The 20765-nt window shown below is 40.9% G+C and overlaps 2 protein-coding genes across 5 annotated transcripts in view; one reads left to right on the forward strand and one right to left on the reverse strand.

Moving 5' to 3' along the window:
• The window catches only part of DYTN (dystrotelin), a 58393-nt gene that overhangs the window by 15691 nt on the left and 21937 nt on the right, over nt 1–20765 (forward strand). For 2 of the 3 annotated variants that reach the window (XM_071811456.1, XM_071811457.1), the window contains exons 11-15: nt 443–611; nt 2321–2391; nt 4291–4450; nt 5675–6155; nt 6716–6862. In XM_071811456.1, the coding sequence (XP_071667557.1) occupies nt 443–611; nt 2321–2391; nt 4291–4450; nt 5675–6155; nt 6716–6819 (985 nt within the window). In that variant the 3' untranslated portion in view covers nt 6820–6862. The remainder of the gene's footprint in view (nt 1–442; nt 612–2320; nt 2392–4290; nt 4451–5674; nt 6156–6715; nt 6863–20765) is intronic. The other variant, XM_071811458.1, reaches the window with a different exon arrangement.
• On the reverse strand, nt 11140–19463 carry FAM237A (family with sequence similarity 237 member A). 2 transcript variants are annotated; one of them, XM_071811437.1, is made up of 3 exons: nt 19388–19463; nt 15451–15866; nt 11140–11453 (listed from the first exon to the last, which is right to left on the reverse strand). In XM_071811437.1, exons 2-3 carry the CDS (start codon nt 15857–15859, stop codon nt 11305–11307), a joined length of 558 nt encoding a protein of 185 aa, XP_071667538.1. In that variant the 5' UTR covers nt 15860–15866; nt 19388–19463; the 3' UTR covers nt 11140–11304. The 2 variants fall into 2 exon arrangements, with proteins under 2 accessions (XP_071667538.1, XP_065697501.1); XM_065841429.2 differs by lacking the exon at nt 19388–19463 and adding an exon at nt 18972–19235.

Genomic DNA, 20765 nt, shown 5'->3' on the forward strand with positions numbered 1-20765 from the left:
GCTCGCTCTTCATGCTAATTAGGAAGACTCTTCTGGAAATGGGTCTGGGGTCTTCAAACTAGGGGGAAGTTCATGGTATTGACCAGAAGTGAGCTGTCTTGCCCGTCGGGGTAGCTGTTGGTTCATGGTTTCTTCTGGTAGTTGGTTGTCCGACAGATGGTTCATCTCTATCATCCCAATTAGGCCATGAGACCTTTTACAGCAACACTGTTAATTGTCCTTATCTTCCAAGGTGTCTGCCTCTATGGCCATAAAACTTCAGGAAAGATAAGATGAGGTGTCGTCTATCTCTTCCTCCCAAAGTAACAAAACCCAGACGTTTAAGGCATAGCAAGGTCTTTCTTCTGCTATGCATGGGGGGAGTGCTTCAAGATTGTCACAATACCAAAACCATATAAGGCTCAAACTTGTCTCTACTCAATATTTCTCTGTTGGTGCACAGTCTCCCCGCAGAACTCAGTGCTTCACCAACACCTGGACCTGAAGACCTGTCCTTTCCAGTGGACAGACCTGTCCTGGAGTCACCCAAGTTCATATCTGAAAACAGATCTGTAATGCAAAAGGATGAGAAAAACAGCAAGGTATCAGAGCAAGGCAAGACGAAAGCTCGGGTGAGCAAAACATGAAGCTGTAATAGTGCTAAAGCTGTGAGGAAGAGCTACCAAATTAACTATCTAATTGCCTTCTAATTACCAATGAAAAAGAAATTTAATGGGCAGTTTCACCTTCCTGTTAATTTCTCACTTACTGAAAAAACTGTGCAATCTGAAAACTTAATGAAGCTTGATTTTTATACCTTCCCAAGATTAGTAACTACCTCCTTGATATTCTGTGACTTGTAGAAGTATTTGTAAGAATATTTGTTCTGTTACTTTTTTCTTTACGAGTTGTCTGAGAGTAGCACATCAAAGCCTGGCTAAGACTGGAGTCATCGCTCTACTCTGACAGTAAAATATGCTGTCATGTTCTACTGCAAGCAAATGTCAAGGAAGAATGCCTTATTTCTTATTATGTTCAGGCCATTTTTGTCACCATGGCAATAGCAAGAGGACAGAATGGGCCCTTCTTAAGGATAAACCCAGAGTGGTGTCCGCTCCAACTAAAATATCTCATGCATAAAAGCTCTCCACTAATCCATTTCCAGGTTCCCTATATAGAAACAATGCTAGAGGAGTGGGTAGAAGAGTATAGATAAAAATAATTACATAGCAGTTTTTTGTTTCTATATTCATTTGAGAGGTTGGTAGCTCTGCACATACTTGGAATATAGGGAACACTGGGTTGTATTCAAACCAGTTTGTGTCATCTACTTTACCTTGTTCTTCCCAGAAGCCAAGGGTGCAGTAACTAAGGACTAGCCTGTGCATGTCAAGTCAATCCTTTGACTGCTTCTCTTGTGCTGCCCTTTGGAAGACCTGTCTTTTAGGACTCTGCTGCCCAGCTTGAGGTATAGTGCCAGCCAGCACATATCTGTAGGAGAAGTTGTGGGCAGACATTGCGTGTGTCATTTTGATGGCTGGCATTTGTTGTTTTAGAGGATGCAAGACAGGATTTGCATCCTTGTAGCGGGATTCTGTCACATGCGTTGCTCTCTTGTTCATTTTCTTTCTGGGCTAAGAATTCTTTCTGAGCAGTTTTATACTGATTTCCAACATTTACAGTGTAGATTATTTCAATGTTGCTTAAATAGATGCAGACTGTCACTTCAGTTAGGGCTTTTAATAGAATCCATGAGCTTGAACATCCCAGGGACCCAGATCCTAGTCTCATCATTTCCTGGCAGTCCTGATTCCAGCCCACCTTATACCATGGCTCTATGGCAGTTTCCTGGAAAGTGTTTGTCCCCCTGACTTGTCCCCCTACTGTCCCTTGTGTGGCCCACAGACTTATTTCCTTCCATCCAAAGATCAAGAATTTTCTTCTCTCTTTTACATCCAGTCTCACTCCACGTTCTTGTCCCAAAGCAGTTGTGTGACTTGGGAGAGAGTGGTCCCAAATCAGAATATTGCATTTTGCAGAAATTCTAGGGCATGAGGTTTTTGTCCTAATAGAAAATAAAACAAAATCTCATACACTTAGAATTTGCTGCAGAACAAAGAATTTGTACTCTAGAGTAAATATTCCAGTCTGTTCTAATAGCCATTAGAAATACTTTAATGCATCAATTGATTGCAATCAGTTCAATAAAATAGTTAACTGGTAAAACTGTAAACCAGACCAAATCCCAAATGTGCTGTGCCCTCTTATAGCAAAATTTGCATAGAAAACGAAATGTTATTGCTGATAATATTACAAACAGATACTTTTTTTTTTTTAATAGGCGATAGCTTCTTTTGAAGCAGATGTGTTAAAAATGCACGAATCCATCAAAAGCATTCACAATGACAGCAGGTCGGTAAATGCAGTAGGATAATAACTGAAGACTGGTGGGCAATGCTGCTCCAGTGAAGAGCTAGAAAACAAATTATTCAGAGTTTTTGAGGTGTTGTTTTTGATTGTTGTTTTGTGGGGTTTTTTTAAATCCTGTCAAATAGGGATGAACAATAGAAACTCAGCAACAAAAATTGTAAATGGAGGTCACCGGAAAAAGAAATTCGGCAAAGCAAAACATTCTGGTTTGTTTCATTGGCATTTCTGCAGTTGTTAGATTATATTTCTGAAAGTCATTTATAAGGGAAAGAATGTTCATTCACATAAAAATATCAGAATAGTGTACTTCTTCAAACTTTTCTCTGAAAAGGGCTTAATCAAAAGAAATTTCATAATTCATAGGAAGTTTTTAAATCAAGGTAGAATATCTTTCTATAAATATCCTGTAAGTCTTTTTCTTTCACTTTTGCTTTCCCCTCCTTCATTTTTGTGAATATATGAATGTGCTGTAGATATAATAATGTCTGTGACCACTGAAACCAATGGAATTACAGCAAAGTGTAGAATGTGATCCTGAATATACGCTCTTCTTTCCCTTCAGTATGTTCAGTTCCCTCTGTTTCCATTTAGTTTCATTCTAAAAAGTCAATGTACAATTGCTGATCCAAATTCAGACAAGTGTACTCTGAGACAAGGGCAAAGCAACTGCAGTTTCATTGTAAGTCTGTGTCCTTACCTCACTCTCTGTTTTCACGTGGGAAAATAAAGAGATATGGCAAAGATCTTCAGCTTTAGTTTAGATTAGCAATAGGTGAGAGGATATCTGGGAAACCTGCTTCTGAAATACTGCATCATCCTCTGACCTGCTGCTTATCATGTAATGAATGAATGAATGAATGACATTACTCATGGGAAGCTCTTTGCTCTTATTTGTGGACTAACTTCCAGCATTTATGTGCCTGTTCAGAGAACCGGGCTCTGAGTTTGTTGAAGGTAGTCAGCATTTTACAGTAAAGACCCATTAAATGCTGTTACAAGGGAGCACTGTAATATTAATTTTAATTTTAAATGGTCTGACTTGTTATTCTATTCTTGCATAATTCCAGTGAAACTGATGGGGCTCTTGTCTGTCAGCCAATGCATACCCAAAATAAAATGGATCAGATGAACTTCTGAATGTAACTAAGCAAGGGAGAGAACTATTTTGGCTGTGTGATATGAAGCATTTCATTTATTACTGTAGTGTTAACAAGATTTTCTGTCTGTCTCCACCTCAGGTGTGAGGAAAACAAAACTGTATTTCTACCCTGACTTCTTAGATAAATCCCAACCCTAGAGCAGAGAAATAGATGGGAGTTTTGTCATACTGTGCTTTGAGTAGGTAATTTCTAAATCTCTGGTGTGCATGCAAGGATGGAATTTCTCATTGCAAAAAATCACAGTTTCCGTTCAAGGACAAGTGACCTGTGCAGAAACTATTGGTATCATCAAACAAGCTGCACAGAGTACCAGTAGCAACTCAGTCCAAGGGGCAGAGAGGCTGCTTTTACTCCTTTGTTGCCAGGGGGAAATGATGGGAATCCTTTGCAGGTCAAGGTGTTGCCGTAAGTAGTTTGCTTCTACACAGAGGGACTGTCTCTCCTGTTGCAGCCACCTTTGTGAGAAAGGGAAAACTCCAAGATGCAAGGCTCAGTCCTGGCCACAGTTCCTCTCAGCTCATATCTTTCTTCATCTAGAACACTCCTGTTCTTGCTAATTCCATGAATACAACCCAGTTCCTGAACTACTGGCCTCTAACCCCAAAGCTGACAAAACTTTTCTTAACTGACAGAGAAAGTTTGTGCTACGGTGTTAACTCTTCCGTGACTGCACAAATTTGTGTGTGCATGATCCAGTAAAATGCTTCTGTGTCCCTGGCAGGTACATGAAGAAGCAGTTCAACCAATGGAAGGATAAAATGCAATTTCTTCACAGCTGCCAGGAAGAGAAAAGATGCAAAATAGAGGCAAAGCTCCAAAGCCTGCGAGCAAGCCATGAAAACCTGCAAATGAAGCTGCAGCAAATGAAGCAAGAAGTAAAGGTATAGTGATAAATATACCAAGAATCTTCACAGCCCTGGGCAGCTACTGAACATTAACTACTCCTTGTCCTGCAGACAAGCACTGTTGATACTAGTTTGTGCACCTTCTGCTTGTCTGCTCCGTCATCTTAGGTTCTTGTCTCCAGAGAAAGCAGACAGGCTCTTTGCAGCACGGATTGTCTTGTCATTCTGTATATATTTTGCATTTAGCACAGAGATCCACGTCTGGGATGTTTAGATACTACTGCAATGATAATAATGAGAGGGTTTTTCAATAAGAATGAGAAAATGCTTTCCAATAGAAGTGTTAGATACTTCATTTCAGTCTTTTCTTTAGAGAGGAATCCTGTGTTGGCATTGAATAAATAAAATACTCTTTTGTCATGCCTAATTGCTGTCTTGTACTGGGATGTAATATAGACCTCTTACAGCAAATATTTAATTTCTTTTTTTTTTTTAATTGGCTCTTGTTAATTTCAAGTATCTCTGAGGTTCTAAAAAGGCCTTATTTCACATGGAATTCATACGTATTTGTCACCTACAGCATTTTTGTAGCATTTTCTGCAATGCTGCTTTTAGAGTGTTTTTCAGGGATAGTCCAACGTAGAGAAAAGCCAGATGTGTCTGCAGTGCACACTTAGTCAGCTTAATATCACTTACACGTGGCGTCCAGTATGAGCTGGCATGTCATACCATCCTCTGTATGCGCTGTGACACTGACTTGTCCACGGCATGTGGGAATGGCTGCACATACGCCATTAACTGCCCAGTGCATCCCAGTTACATCAGACTCAGCATTCACGCAGTGGATGGTATTTGCCATCATAGTTCTGTCCAGAAAGTATATTTGTGGCACTGACAACTGACCTAGTTTTGGAATTTGGGTGTGGGGTGTTTGATATGTTCTTAATATACACATATCTTTCCCTTAGTTTAATATTTTTAGAAAAAATTTCCTGCAAATTTGTCTTGGAATATTATTATTCCCACTTTTCAATGGCAGTAAAGCCAATGTCTTCAGATTTGAATTGTGGGAAAATGGCCATGTAGATTTGTCCCAACTCAAACACTTTTTTTTTTTGGTTTATTTCCTTAAAGAATTGGTTTAGTTCAACAGAATTAAAAAAAAATCTGAACCAAAATTATTTTCTTATTTTAGTACTATCAGCAAACCAAAATATCAATTATTTTCACAACATAGTTTCTGTGTTTTATCTATTGTAGATGATGTTACAGTCATCAGAGCATCCTTTTACACAGTATCAGAATGTGATGCCAAGAAATCCACATTTCCATCTGGAAAGGAGAATGCAGGGTGGATTAAGTCCTGCCAGGATAAGGCCTGCTTCCAGAACATGTGCAGACTGGAGATCTTTGAATCCCCCCAACTCTGCAGGTAGAACACAGCCTTTACAGACACCTGAGGTTCCCACTGCAGTGGACTTTATGTTCTCAGAAGACCCACTGGAGTCAGTGTCCCTGCAGAGTGACAGACCTTTTACGGGACAGTATAAAAAAGCAAAAGAGAATCAAATGTATCTGCCTGAATTGACAGAAAATTCCCTCAGTGGCACTGAGAGAAAAACAGTTCTTACTCCCACTGCAGTGCAGATACCACCTGATGAGAAGGAAGTCAGTGAGGAGGTGGAACTGCAGCAGCTAGTGATGAAACTGAAGGATGCATTGTCTCTCCAAGCCCAACCAGGTATAAGTTTTCCAGTTATCTTGACACTGTCTTCTCACCTTCATCCAGTTTACTTTGTAATATTGTTCATAATAATTTAATCCTCAGAGGAAACTCAGAATCTTGCCTTTGCCATTGTGGAAGTATTCCAGCTCTATAGTGTAAGGCAGAACATTTTCTGGTGAGGTGGACTCTAGCCCCTAATATTCGAGTAATTTGAAACAGGACGAGTCAACACGCATAAGAGGAAATCAGTCTCCAGTCAATGAAGGAGCAAACATACTGATGAGGCCACTGGAGATCTTTTCCATTGCCACTTCTGTGACACTGTAACTGTGACTCTAGTCCCAGGCAGACTTCCAGCAGTACAAAATCCCTTGGTAATCAACGGTCATGCACAGCAGGGCTTTGTTCAAACTCAGGATGCCTTGCTTTTTATGATGAGGGTGTAATAAAGAAAGTGATGGAAAAAGCTGCTGTTTCTACAGAGTTATCTTAAATTAGAGATTTATAAAGAGTTTTTGAGGGCTCTGGCAGCATCCAAATGCTCTGAAAGACTTAAAATCTGTTGTACTTTTCAGCTCAAGAGTCTGCTTTGCAGCAGGAGTTCTTCTCTACAGCTGAACAGGTTTGCAGGTCCTTTTGTGACCTCATCAACCAAGTAACTTCACCAACATGTAAATGATGGAAACTACTATTCACCTTACAGCCACGCTGAACTATTGAAGGTAACTGATGCCATGTCAGATTCTTTAAAGTGTCTCAAATGTTGCATTGTAATAACCCAGCATAACAGATTTCTGCATTTACTAACTTCACCATGAACCATGAATACTGTTAAAGAACAATGTTCCTTTTCTATTGGTGGTTTCCAGCTCCTGTGTGGTAGATGTTGGCCCAGCTGATAAAAATCAGCATGTCTTCATTAATATTGCACTGGCTTTCACAACTGTCCTGCCCCGTTCTCTTTTCTTACTGCTATATAATCGGTAATGACTTATGTTTCAGAAACATTTATTTTTTATACGAGAGCTGGCTTGAGTCAACTGGTTTCAGTGATGTATTTTCTATCACATCATTGTTTCTTAGACTAAAGGAAGGACTAAGTTCTTAACTGTTAGAGTTCTCAATACTTGATATTTACATATTCATAGTTTTCCAAACTACTGAATTCACATTTAAAGAAAAAGATGCTTTGAACATTTAAAGGAATTTGATTCCTTTAGAAAAGCCTTTCCATTATCAACTTATATATTAGTATAGAATGGTTAATAAGAATACAATTTTACCTACAGCATCTAAAATGTGAGAAAAGTAAATTTTTCCTTAGTTACTAGTACTTCGTATTTGATGGAAGATATCTAAAACTTCCAGAGTGTTAAAAATACTTATCAAGCCTGTATACATACATCCAGGCATATATATGCATGTAAGTAAACATAATCTGCGTTTACAAACTTCTGCACAGCTTATTTGCTATAGGTAGCAGGTTGTACTTGATTACAAAGCATCTATTAGGCATCAGCAGGAAACAGGCTGGGATTTAAAAAGAAAGAAAGATATCACACAAAAGAAACATTGCATACTGCTTTGATCCATTCGTAAGGTTTAGCTTCATTTCTTATTATGATGGGTGAGTGAAGGCCTTCAAAAGAATTTAGATCATTCTTAGAAGAAAAACAATAGATGCTCACTGCTTTCCTTTCATTACTTCTTGTTTGCTGCCTATTTCCTACAGCAGTACAACTCAATGAGATACATTGGTATAATCTGTGATGACAGAGAATGTCATCAAATGCATATTGGTTTAGTGACCGCAACTCTGAAAGTTGAGATAAAGAGTTGAGATATGGCATGTTAATGCTTTGCATGTTATTATCAGATGTTGTACTTCTTTGGATTGTTAACTATTTGTTAAGTGACAGTGTAAACTAACCGCAAATTTACCAAGTGTGATTCCTCAGCAGTACAAAGCATTGCCTGTTTCTCTCTCCTTAACTGTTGATATGCCATGGTCAAGTATTCCTTGGAATTGTGCTGTCTCTCTTGTTGGTGACAGTAACAAGGAGAACATTTTTTTCTGGTAACGCACAGCAGTATTTTAAAGATCTGAGAAATTGAAATGATTCAGTACCACTTCAGAGAAAAAAAAATCGTAGATTCAGCCACTTACTATCATTGTTCTGCAGGAGGTACATAAAAAGTAGCAAATGAGTATGTGCATGTGGGCTCTAGACCAGTGATGGTTCAAGAAAATTTGCATACTTCTAAGGATTTTCGTTGAATCACTAGAATTACACCAGCTTCCCAAGAGAGAAAAATAGTCCTATTTTTAACAGAATTTTTTCTATGATTACTAATAAAATAAATTTAGTTTGGGTAAAAGCAAAATCTTTTTGGAAGCTTTTGGAGAAAAGGCAGGTAAACTACATATTCTGAAGCTTTGTTTCCTGTCTACTCAAACAAGGCTTAGGCAGATGTGATTGAAAAGGCCAATAAAAAGTGCAGTGCTTAAGAAAAGCTGCTCATCAGAACACTTCATTTTCCAGGTAGATTTTCCTGGTCTTGTATTTTTCAGAATGCATTATAATCACCAAGATAAAGGGATTGTCTGACTCTTATTAAAATAGCTAGAAAACTTGTTTTCTGTTGGTAGCACCTCATCTACCTTCTTGAAAGACCTTACACTGTGGTAGTGATGGTAAAGAATGTTTCTGCTAGTTTTGGTCACAGAGGGCCTTAATTACAGATAATGCAAACACTCAATTACAGCAAAAAATAATTGTATGCAACTGAAAGATAACAAGCCGTTTGACTCCAACAAAGGAAGAGTGAAGAGGGTGAAAAGAAATTAATTGAGGGAGGAGGACCCTAGAAGACAAATAGTGATGAGGCCACTAGAATGTGGATACACTAATATTATCACATATAGTGTGAGATAGAAGCTTAGTAGCTTTTGGAATATACCAGTGCCAAAAGCTACAAACAACAAACCAAGGACCTTAACTGTTGATTATGGGAAGACATCCATCAGCTTCTCATGAGGCTTTAAATCTCCTTCAGAGTGAATGCATCTGAAATAAAATTGATCAGAAACAGTGACAGCCAACAAATTCCAGCTTGGTCCAATGAAACATAGAGCAGGTCTGGAACACAAATTCTTAAAAATAGATATTCCTGAACCATCATGAACTCTTAATTAACGGCAGCATGTGAAAACTCAGGGAAGTGTTTTCCCTTGCTATTAAGCAGTTGTTTAGCTGCCAGGTCCCTGTAAGAAGAAAACGACAAAATCCTAAGGCCTTTATTTTGTCGTTACTCAGTTCAGCTGACAACGAAGCAACCTCTGACAGACATGTTCATCCCATTCTTCTTCAGCCACACTCAGACTAAGAAACAGTAAGCCAGGAGCAGTATCTGCAAAAACAGTCGCAGCTCATCCCAAGATCTGCCATGAAATTTTCAGAGGAGAGTGGTGGGAGGCAATATCCTGCCTGTAACCACAGGGACACTTTGAATTATTCCTGTACAGCAGGTCTACTTGCATCTCATACACCGCTTGCTTTTTCTTAACACAGCCATGCTAGAAGGTCCCAATTTATAGTCAGTGAATCAAGAGCAAACATCAGCACCATCTGATTGTGTTTTCATCCCAAATTGTTGAGACCTGGATTAAAAGCAAGACCTAAGTTATAAAATAGACTTGAGCTCTGAGACCTTCAGAAAGAAGAAACTGCCTGACGTAGGAGTTCCTTTGGGAACTCTATCACTTGCAGGTTTACATGTAATTAATTGAATTCCCTTTTTTATTTCAGTACAATTAATAACACAGGTTGTCTCCTTTACATCACCAATTTCTAAATGTTGTCCATAGTGTGACCTATGCTAGAGATTCATCTGTTTTCTCACTCTTTCTTCCACCTACTAATCCTTTCCTGCCCATTTCTTCAAAGGCCAAATGATGCTATAGCCTGTTAATTAAGAAGCCTGCTGAAGCAGAGAAGTATTGCAAATTTGTTTCAGCTCAACATTAGCTTGACCCACAGTGGAATTTCACTATCTCTGGTGCTATCTGAACATTTAAATGGCTTGTTGCATGCACATATTCAGTGCCGTCAAAGCTGATTGCCCTCTTATAATTTTTGTCTGATCAGCATTTCACCCAGTAGGAACTATGTTTACCCTATATGTTGTTCAGGCCCAATAACAGTTTTAAGAATTGGTTTACACATTTTGCTATTTGAACCTACTTCTGCAAGCTAATGAATACCCAGCAAATTAGTTTTTATTTTGGGCATTTGAAAAAAAAAAAAGCAGCAACCATTGAGCTACATGCTCAAGGAAAGAAACTTTGAATGAGCAACTAAATGTTGTTGCTCTAGAAAGCTGAATTTTGTAGTTGCATTCAGCCAGGCAATGGAAATATTTCATTTCATCAAAGCATCAAATGTTACCTGCCCAAAGTTATGCTGTATTAGTTTAATATCAAATTGCCTGTTAGAGTGATCAATAACAGTCAGAGAAAAATGATTTGTCTACACTTGCAAACTAAAGAAGCAAATTCAAATTATGTATGAGAATCATTTTGATTAAACACCTTAAGTGAGAATGAACATTTTAAGTAACAGTTTTAAGAATTAATTTAGGGAAAATACTGTAAAAATATGTGAAAACAAACAGAAGAGCTAGTAAAACCTGTTAACCCTTTTACTCTTGCTGGAAAACTGGAAATTCTTTGGAAGATATTTTAAATATAAAAATATGTACTACTTTAGTAGGATGATGTCTTTCAGCAGTGTAGAGCTATGCATTCGATAGAACATCACCATCTCAATTCTAATCCTGTCTTGGAGCCAGCGGAGCTTTTTGGCAACTTCCTGCTCTGCTCATCCATGTCTTAATGAAGGATCTGTTGTTTCCCGGTTTGGCACCCAAAAGACAATAGTTCGAATAGGCCACATGCATTACAAAAAACCTGCCGTACACACAGATTAAAGTAGCCAACTGCTTATAAATCATGCAGTTTATTAAGGAGGCTGAATTCATAGGTAATTAAAAAAACCCACAAGTCCAAGTTAATCAGAGATACAGTGCTTGTAGTTATAGGCTTTCTTCCACCATCAATGAGTTAAAATGCAAAAAATTAAAGAGAAGTAGTTAAGGTCTTGGACTAGATGTGTTGTTTCCTCTTCTTCCCTAGCTCTCCAACAATTTTTCCAAGTAATGTAGATCTACTCGTATGCACGTGGATACTTGTTAAATCTTTGAGTGATTCTTTCTTCTTCAGAACTGGTGACCTCTGAATACGAGAAAACATTCCTGAAAAGTGACATAAAATTGCATATAAATAAAAAATTTCCAAACAGCAAAGAGCAACTGGATACTCCATCTCTAGCTGCTACTGGCACCCATTATTAGCAGTATTGCCCTCAAAACTTTTCTTTTGGTAATAGCCATATCCCTCCATTTGCAAGTTGCCTTTCAGTGACAAGTTACTTTGATCTTTCCCCCAGCATGAACCTTTTCCTTCAGTCTTCCTATAAAACTCCTCCACTTGCAATTAGCAGTGTCAAAGCACTCAAGTCTCCTCACAGTCTTACCAACTCACCAGCGTGTCGTCAACCTCCCTACACAGTGGCTGAGATTTCTCACACTGTTTAGTAGCACATTTGTTATTTCCTTGAAGAATTATAGGGCATTTTCTTTGCAATGATCTCCAAAAGTGAGCAAACTGGCTTCATTTCTTTTAAACACATTTGTCTTCCTAAAAAGTAACTGGTTAACACAACATCTGTTTATTTACCAGACCTCAAATGCATAATCCAGCAGCAGTACCATACAGCCCAGCAGAGCTGGAACAGCAAGTGCTGTCTGTCTTGGGCCAGGTGCAAGGGCCAATCTGAGCTGAATTACCTTCAGGTGTGCCAGAGATGTGCACAGCTGGGGCCACTCTGAGTGATGAGGTAGCAGGGGGACTACTGGGTGAGGAGAAAAGAAGGCAGAGAAGGTTTTGTGTATGTATTCTTCAAATGTTCATTCCGAGGGTGTGCTATGTGGTGTCCTGAGGAGGGTCTTCTTGTGCAGCTGCTCTTCAGGAAGATTTGCTGTGAGGACAAAAGCTATGTTTTCCTTGTGGTTCGTAAGCCTTATTTTGCTTCATTAAGAGTTGTTACATCCATAATGTGTTTCATTGTAATGTTGTGATGTATTGGAAATGTTTTTATGAAACCTGCTTCTTCATAGTGTTTGCACTTTATTAGGGGAAAGGGATGAGTTGCTAAAGATACCTTGGGTATCTCTCCCTACTTGTCTCAATTTAAAGCTGACTAATGCTTCTCTGCTGAATATCTAGGGAAGTTGAGAAGTTGCTGAGTTAAGTAGGGTATTAGCAGGATGGAGGCAGTTTGTTAGATAACTCATATACAGCTGTTCTGATTTTGTTGTGTTTTTCATGGATTGTGTGGAGTTCGAAGAGTCTCTTCAGACCTGTTAGTAACTGCCATGGGGAATGTGGCAGGACTAGATTGGTTCAGAAAACAGTGCTTGAAGCCGTAAGTCTGGATGTGGGCTACTTCTAGTTCTGTCTTGGTGTCAAAAAGACTTGTTTCCCAGGAGGGTGAGAAGTGCTTCTTGGGTGTGATGGAGTAGTTCTGTTCAGTACTACTTCATTAAGTATTTTGGCTTGGAGGACTTATCTTTTTTTTTTTTTCTTAGAAAAGCTTAATTACTGATCCTCAATTTTCATAGTGATCTCATGGGATTTATTCTTTACTTCTGAAGTCTGACATTGGAATAATGATGCCTTAACATCAGCATTTCTGTCCCAAGTTCAGATATCTGTCTGTCTTTTCTAATTCAATGATATGTTTAAGGAAGTACAATGAATGCAGCTTACGGATTGCTTCTGATACATGATCTTGTTTGCAATTTAAAAAATGTGAATATTTAAGAGGAATAAGGTGAAAAACTTCAGTATGGAGTAATAAAGCCTTTATCGACAGTTAAAAAGTAACAGTATAAAGCAAAACATTGTACCTTATTGTTTGACTTCTAAAACAACTCTACTGAAAGCTATTCATACTTGCCTATGTATACGTGAAGTACAAAAGGTCATTCAAATGCCATTGGTTTTGCTCTTTGGGCTGAGAAAGCAGGCTTGTACATCTCTTTATGCATAAGAAGCAGTAATTCTATTCTCCATCATTTGCTAGGATGTGATTTCTATCTGCAATTATTAACAATTGATTTCTGTTTTCATTGGCCAAACAAGGTAGTGGGGTCAAGGGTTACAAAGATTAAACCAGCTGGCTTTGTTAAGAAACTGGAAGACTTGGATGAAAGGTTAGATAGCTCCTCCAAAAAAAATTTAGGCAGTCATGCTATAAGCTGCCTGCTAGTGACCGATGTTAATCAATTGTACAGAGAAAACAGATTAACTGATTACAATTCACAAAACAAAGGGGTAAAAGGGGACAAATCCTTGTTTGTCTTATAGTGTGAACACTTAGTAGTATCTCAATATCTCTATAGCAGTAAACAAAAGTCAGCATTAATCACAAAATTCATAATGTTACTCTTAATCTTGCCTGGAACAAAAGCTCTTTGTTTAGGAAAATCCCAGTGTGATATAGGTATGAAGAGCCAGATGTAAACAAAAGGTTAAGAGGGAATTTAGTCCCATTCAAAGCTGCAATCCTGAAAACAAAGATTCATCTGGTGTTTTAGCCTGATGAGCATCTCAGCTTTTGCTAGTACTACTGCCTCATGCATCTAAAGCTGCATTCCAATTGCACCCAAAAGTGCATCAGTCTGATCAGGACTGAGCAACTTTTTACTTTTGTGATGTTTAAGGCCACTTGGGAACCAGAAGGGTGTTCTGTGCTGCCTGCCTCAGTGTATCTCTACAGAGCACAGATCTTCTTGGAGCTATGTGACAGCCCACATGCTTTGTAGAGTGGGATAGGAGCCACTCGCTTTCAAAATGCAGATAGTGGTTGTTTGGCTCAGAGTTTAGAAACCGCCTCTGTGTATGTGAGGAGTTCCTCAGTCTGACGGGGTTGGTTCAAACACAACTCCTATCTCCTGGCTTAATGGCTAGGAGACTTTCTGCAGGTAATGGGGGTGAGGACCTCTTGATCCTTCCTATCTCAAATCCTATTGTTCAATACATATTGGTGTACCAAAACATTTTAAGGTTTGTGGGCAAGAGCTGGAGTGGTGGTATAGTGTCTCTGGGGTGGAAGAATCCTGAGTTCAAGTCCTTTTTTTAGAGATGCTCTAATGGATAACTGCCCAGAGAGGTTCTTTATTATTCCATGGACATTCCCCCCCAAACATCTTAATAACTGAGAGACTAGTCTAGGAAGTGGAGATAAGGGTCTGAAACCATTCAGTTGGAAAGGTGGTTCTGCCTTCTCCCTGTGGGCCCCATGTGCTACTCTGTTGGTGATGGCAGCAACGCTTCTACCCCTCTGTTAAGTTAGAGCACCTGCCCCTTTCTGAAAGTGGACATTCTCAAGGGAAGGATGTTTCTGTTGGTAGCAGTATCAGAACTGAAGCCTTGGAAGGGACTCAGATTTAGGAAAAGCTATGCTATATATTCCTTCTGGGAATGAGGAATCCAAGTGTGAGACACTTTAAGCCTGGGGATTCTGCTCTGGGGCTTAGAACCTGGAGATTAGGAATTGCAGCACTTAGTGTCACAGGTAGTGTTCTTCATCCTGAAGCTGTAGCTGTGCCTGAAATCCTGTACACATCTGAGTCCTAGGTTTCTGTTGGGTGTTGGGTAAACTTACCAGTATGGAAATAGGAAATATCTAGTGGTTGACTGCTAGATGGCAAGTAAACATATCCTTACTCTTCTGCTGAAAGGCTGCCACACTTCCCAGCAGCACCAGTGCAACACATTCCCATGGTGATGCGCCTTTTGAAATGAGGAATTCAGAACTAGCCTGTCCATGGCACAATTTTGGTAAAGATGCTGGTGTGGAAGAATAACTGTGTATGTTCAGTTGATGAGCTGCCTTTGTTGTTTGAATTCTCCCGTGTTTCACTTTCTGCTCCCCCTCCTCTCCCACCAATCTGAAACTTAAAAGCTGTCATTAGAGTTCAAGTTATTTGGAGGTCAAATTTTTACTGTGATCACTTTGAACATAAATATATCTCCACATTGGATTGGTGGTGGAGTGAGGGGCGGTTGCAGCACAGTCCTCTGTTTTTTGTATTATTACCACATAACACAATAAGCCTGAAGCTCTTTTCTTTCCTACTAGACTCTACTTATTGCCCATGAAACATGTATTAAAGGAGTAGTAACCTTGGTTTCTCCCTGTGAACTGAGAAGGTAGAGTAGCGATCTTTTGTTCAGCTTCTGCTAGCTGTCTTCTCCCTAAGCCATGGGTTCTGGAGAGCATGCAGTCCACGTAGATATCCCAGAAGATCTGAGCTAAGTCCCAAAACAGAGCCCCATGTTTCAAGTTCTCTGATGACTTCAGGAAGATCATGAAGTCCCAAAAGCCACTGACAGAGTCAGAAATGCGAGGCTTCCTCATCTCCAGTAAGACAGCTGAGGAGGATTCCCAACACTGGGGGTCTGCTCGCCCAAGAGCTAGTGGATCAATTTGGCTATGGCAGAGGAAAGGTGCCACACAGAACGCTCCCATGATTAGCAGAGAGCAGGTGAGTCTCATGTTGCAGTGGATTCTTCCTCTGCTCCCAAGGTCCATGGTGTCACTGAAATGTAACAAAACCAAAATCTGAAAAACTTAATGTTGGATGCAGGAAGAAAGGCCTGGTTGGTATCTTAAATGATATAGAAGGCACTTCAGATATTGATAATTGTTTTCCTGCTTTGTAAAACTCTGTATGCTTTTTTGCATGTATGAATATAAATACTAGTGGAGTTGCATTACTCTGTACAGCGGAAGCATGTGTTAAAATTTGTTACTGATCCTCAAGTCCATATGATGAACTCTCTTACCTGGAATTTCTTCATACTGAATGTTTTGGAAGTTCTTGATTTACAGATCTCTAACTTTATTCAGTAAAAATCCATTCCTTCTTACAGGGAATTTAAGTCTTTAGGCAGTCTCGCTTTCCTTAAAATTTTATGAGCCCTTTAAAATAGTCTGCAGACTTGCAGGGATCTGCAGAGTGCAACTGAGAAACTATTTGTTGAAAGTGTGTTCTAATTAATTAATAGAAGGTTGCAAAAATCAGCCACTAAACAGGAGTGTTTTACCTGCTAAAATGCAGAATACCTCTGAAAACGGTATAGCGAAGCCACAGCATAGCAACTGTTTTGTACAGCATGTATACATGCATATAGAATAGTTTGGGTCAAAAGAGACCTTTAAAGGTCATCCAGTCCAACCTCTCTGCAATATGCAGGGACATCTTCAACTAGATCAGGTTGCTCAGAGCACTGTTCAACCTGACCTTGAGTATTTCCAGGGATGGGGCATCTACCACCTCACTGGGCAACCTGTTCCAGTGTTTCACCACTCTCATCATAAGGAACAAATTTTTTATATCTGGTCTGAATCCTCCCTTCTTTCAGTTTAAAACCATTACCCCTTGTCCTATTGTAACAGGCCCTGCTGAAAATTCTGTCCCCATATTTCTGTAAGCTCCCTGTAAGTATTGAAAGGCTACAATAAGGTCTTCCTGGACCCTTTTCTTCTCCAGGCTGAACAACCCTAACTCTTAGCCTTTTCTCATCAGAAAGCTGCTCCAGCCCTCTAATGGTTTTTGTGGCACTCCTCGAGACCCCCTCCAACAGGTCCATGTCTTGCCTGTACTGAGATTTATATGAAAGTACACGTTTATTGCAGGTCACTGTAACAATTGTCTGTTATGTTAAAATTGTGAAACTTGGTAAGTGGCAGCCATAGTGAGGGAAAAGTCCTAAGAATGATAGCTGAGCCTTTCTGTCCTCAAGAAGTTACCTCCATCAGATTTCATTTCTAGTATGTCCTTCAGTTGTGCAGTTTCTAACATGTTTCTACTATTTCTAGTGTTACATTTCTAACCTGTAACAGGTTTGGGGGTTGTTTTTAGGCATATGGAGAACCTCCTGTTTGTGGAAATCAACATGTGAGATCAGCTTTTGGGACAAACAGTTCTGTTTAATGTGTGTGCTGATCTGTTGAGTATTCATGCTATGTTTTTGGTTTGATTGTTGGAGGGTGTTGGGGGAGAAGCTACCTCTCTTACTGACCTTAATAGTCAGCTGGCTTTTTGTATAGAAAGCATATTTCTTGAGTGATCATCAAGAGCACAAGCAACATTTCTCTATATGAAGAAAAATGCCGAAGGCGGGATAAGTGTGTGCAGCAGATTGCATGTGAAACATAGCCCAGCTACAGCCAGTGTGCAAGACCAGGGAAGGGTAGGCTGCTCTGCGGAACATACTTCATTGCAGAGCTAAAGGACTGTTCAGAAATTTCAGTCCTGGCAGTGATGTTCTTACCTAGCCCGCTATCTGGCTACCTGCTCAGGTTCTGGGAACATTTTGGAGGCATTCAGACTTCACTTTCCAACTGCTTACAGTCACTTCTTAATTTGAGTTGGGATCTCATGAAGAGAATTGGCTTGACAGCCTTGGATTTGAATGTTGCATTTAATAGCAGAGGGACAGCACACCCTTTCCTCACAGCTCTGCCTGGTGGGATGTCACTTATGACAGTAGTGGTAGTAATGGGATTGTCCTCATGCTGCTCCCAAGATCTCCAGAAGCATCATTCTTCTGTACCCTACTGCAGAAGGCAGGTTTTGATTGCTTTCATAGAAGCAAAACCAAAGACATCCTGTGAGTCAGTACTCTGTTCTTACTTGTTCGTGCATCAGAGCCTTTCCACTGGGCAGCAGACACCTGTGCATATATGCTATGCAATACGCATGTTATCTGTTTACTGAGACTTTTTCAAGGGGCAGAATTAAATTTATCAAGCCTCTAGTTTTTAAAATAATTCAGCAATTTCAGATATGACCACCTGAATAAAAAAATAAATAAATAAATAAATAATACACCACCAAACCAAAAATCTCACCAACAACAGATAATTCAAACAAAGCAGTAGTACTAAAACTGGCTTTTAAGGATGGTTCTGTCATTTGGACAGGAGCCATCTGGTTTGCCTTGGGTAACCCATTCCGGGTTGCTTTGCTTTCTCTGCCCCTTAGACCCTTTGGAAACTTTCTAAGTTACAAAACTGGCTAAGACAAGGTGAGTGTCCTGGTTTTTCAGAGGTGTAAGCAAAGGGACTCCCCTGGGCTGGGAGCTTGTAGGACATTAATATGAGGCTGGGTGCCATTTAAGATGTGCTGTGAATGGTATTGGTCAGGACCAGTAGCCCTTATGTTCCAGTCAGAGTCAGGCAGCATTTTGCTTTGAGTCTTCTACAAGGTGCAGGATTTTTTTGGTTAATGTTTTACCTGTGCTTGTGGTGAATGTTTCCATCTATTTCCCTCCCCTGCCTTTCAGTCTTTAGGTCTCTCCGTCCATAAATTGAAGTTTGTGTGTGTGCGCACTACTTACACCTTCTGGCTCTGGCTTTTAATTCTCCTAGCAACTTAACCCCCCCGTTCCACTCCCTTTCATGAATAGTGCCTTACAATAATAATTTAAAAAGTTAATTAGCCCATTCGTTATCACTAGTCACTCCCGCCTAGACCCTAAAGCTGCCGCGGCCGGTCTCAGGGAGCGGCGGGTCCCCGCCTGGGCGGCGTTTGCGGAGCGTCCGCCGGGAGCTCGGTGGGTCCGCGCCGCTCTGCCCCGCGCCCGGCCCGCCCGCTCCGCTCCGGCGCCCCAACCGCGCCCGCAGCCCCAGCCCTTACCTTGGTGCTCCGGCGTGCAGGGCGGGCCGGGCAGGGCTCTCCGCGCCCGCCACCACCGCCACGCTCCTTAAGAAGCCGGAGCGGGTAGCCCCGCTTAGTTTTTACGTCAGGGCTCGGGTGAGAAGCCCCCACCCCCGGGACTCCGGCCGCTGCTCCCGGCCACCCGGCGCTCACTCCCTTTGCGGAGCTGCCCCCGCTGCAAGCGTGCTGCGCTCCTCTACCCCGCCTGTCCTCCTATCCCTGCGGACCGTGGCCCCCCTGGGGGCCAGACTAGCAGCAGCGTTGCCTCTGTGCGCTGGGGCGGTGGAACAGTACCAGACCTGGGCACCTGGGAAAGCTGTAGCCCTCCCCTTGCTCCCTCTCCTAGCTGTGCTGCAGCGGGGAGGGGGGGGCAAGGGTAGAAAGCAAGTCCCCACCTTGGAGCTCCAGTTGTCCGGACCTAGCTCAGCTCCCAGGCATCTTGCTTTGCTATGCTTGGCTGCTGGAGGTGCCTTCACCCCAGAGCAGGAATCTGTGTGGCACAGCTAGAGCTACTTGCTCGCAAGCGCTCAGCCCAGACAGCAGCGGGTCCAGCTCTTCTGGGAACTAAAGCAGAGACCCTGAGAAAAGCAGAGACCCAGAAGAAAGACAGTAAAGGTATTAACTGCAGCAATGGGGCTGAGCTGCTCGTTGCAGCTCAATTCACACAACTTTAGGTAAAGGAGAAGGGCTGCGCACCCTCCAAAATGTGCGTCCAGTCCATGTAAATGGACTCCATGGAAATGGGGAGTCATGTTTCTTTCCTAACCCATGGTCCTATAATGCAATGCAATAAAAACTGTTGTTCTTTTCTTTGTTTCTCAACGAACAGTCCATGTGAAAGTGTATTTTGTGTAAGTAATGTTAGTTTTTAACAGAAGTGAAAGGTACTTTTTAGTGGTGAGAGAACATCTGACTAGAACCAACATAGGTAACTGGGAATAGGGAATTGGGGAATACTGAGCACCAACTGCTGAAACAGACTTCAGGAGGAACCAAAGAGTGCAGTGGCTTGCAAGAAACCCTTGCAATGTGGCAGGAGGAAGCCTCTCCTTGCAGGTAGGATCTCCAACGTTTCTTCTCTGTGCTATCAAATACACACTATTCCAGTAGACTTCCTTCTCCCTGGTTCTAGGGCTAAAATGATCCTTAAGTGCCTTTTCTTTTTCCTAAAAAAAAAATTCTGCTCTGTAGGAGCTGATTCTTGGCCTGTGTGCTATCTGGAGTCCCCTTGGCTTGCAGACGTGGAACCTTTCTGGATTCATTGTTAAGAAGGGAATTTCTTTAATAGAGTCCCCTTCTAGGGGAGCACTTTATCTGGTTTTGGATCAAGAACATCATTGGTTTCATACTACTCAGAATCCTTGTGGTAGACTCAAGGGTGCCAAACCAGGGGTTCTCAGAGAAATGGGAGTCACTGCTCAAGGGAAATACTGCTATGGATAAAATACTTGGCTCCACAAATACTTCCTGAGCCTACTACACTCTGTTCCCTCTGAACCAGAGCACTCACATTCTATTTCTGGGAAAGAGATTTTTGATGATTGGATTCATCACCTTAACCTCCTAGTGGAGAAGAAACATAGCAAGATCTGCCATCTCATTCAGTTCCACGTGCTCTCCCTCAGTGAAGCTTTCTGTGCCCTTTTTAGGCTATCAATAATCTTTCTTTCATTGTACTGTACAATGTATTATTCCCCTGACAGCCGATGTTCACATCTTCAGTGGGTTTCCATATCTTATGAATGAATTTAATTCAGCTGGGCTGTAGGTCAT

This window comes from Patagioenas fasciata, chromosome 7, assembly GCF_037038585.1.
Source record: "Patagioenas fasciata isolate bPatFas1 chromosome 7, bPatFas1.hap1, whole genome shotgun sequence".
Lineage (NCBI taxonomy): Eukaryota > Metazoa > Chordata > Aves > Columbiformes > Columbidae > Patagioenas > Patagioenas fasciata.

Bases quoted from the DNA above. Each gene is read 5' to 3' on its own strand.
- FAM237A (XM_071811437.1), bottom strand. From the start codon at position 15,859: ATGGACCTTGGGAGCAGAGGAAGAATCCACTGCAACATGAGACTCACC. The intron at 11,454-15,450 runs GTTACTACTCCT...GTCACTTTTCAG, and splicing joins GTTCACAGGGAGAAACCAAG to GAATGTTTTCTCGTATTCAG.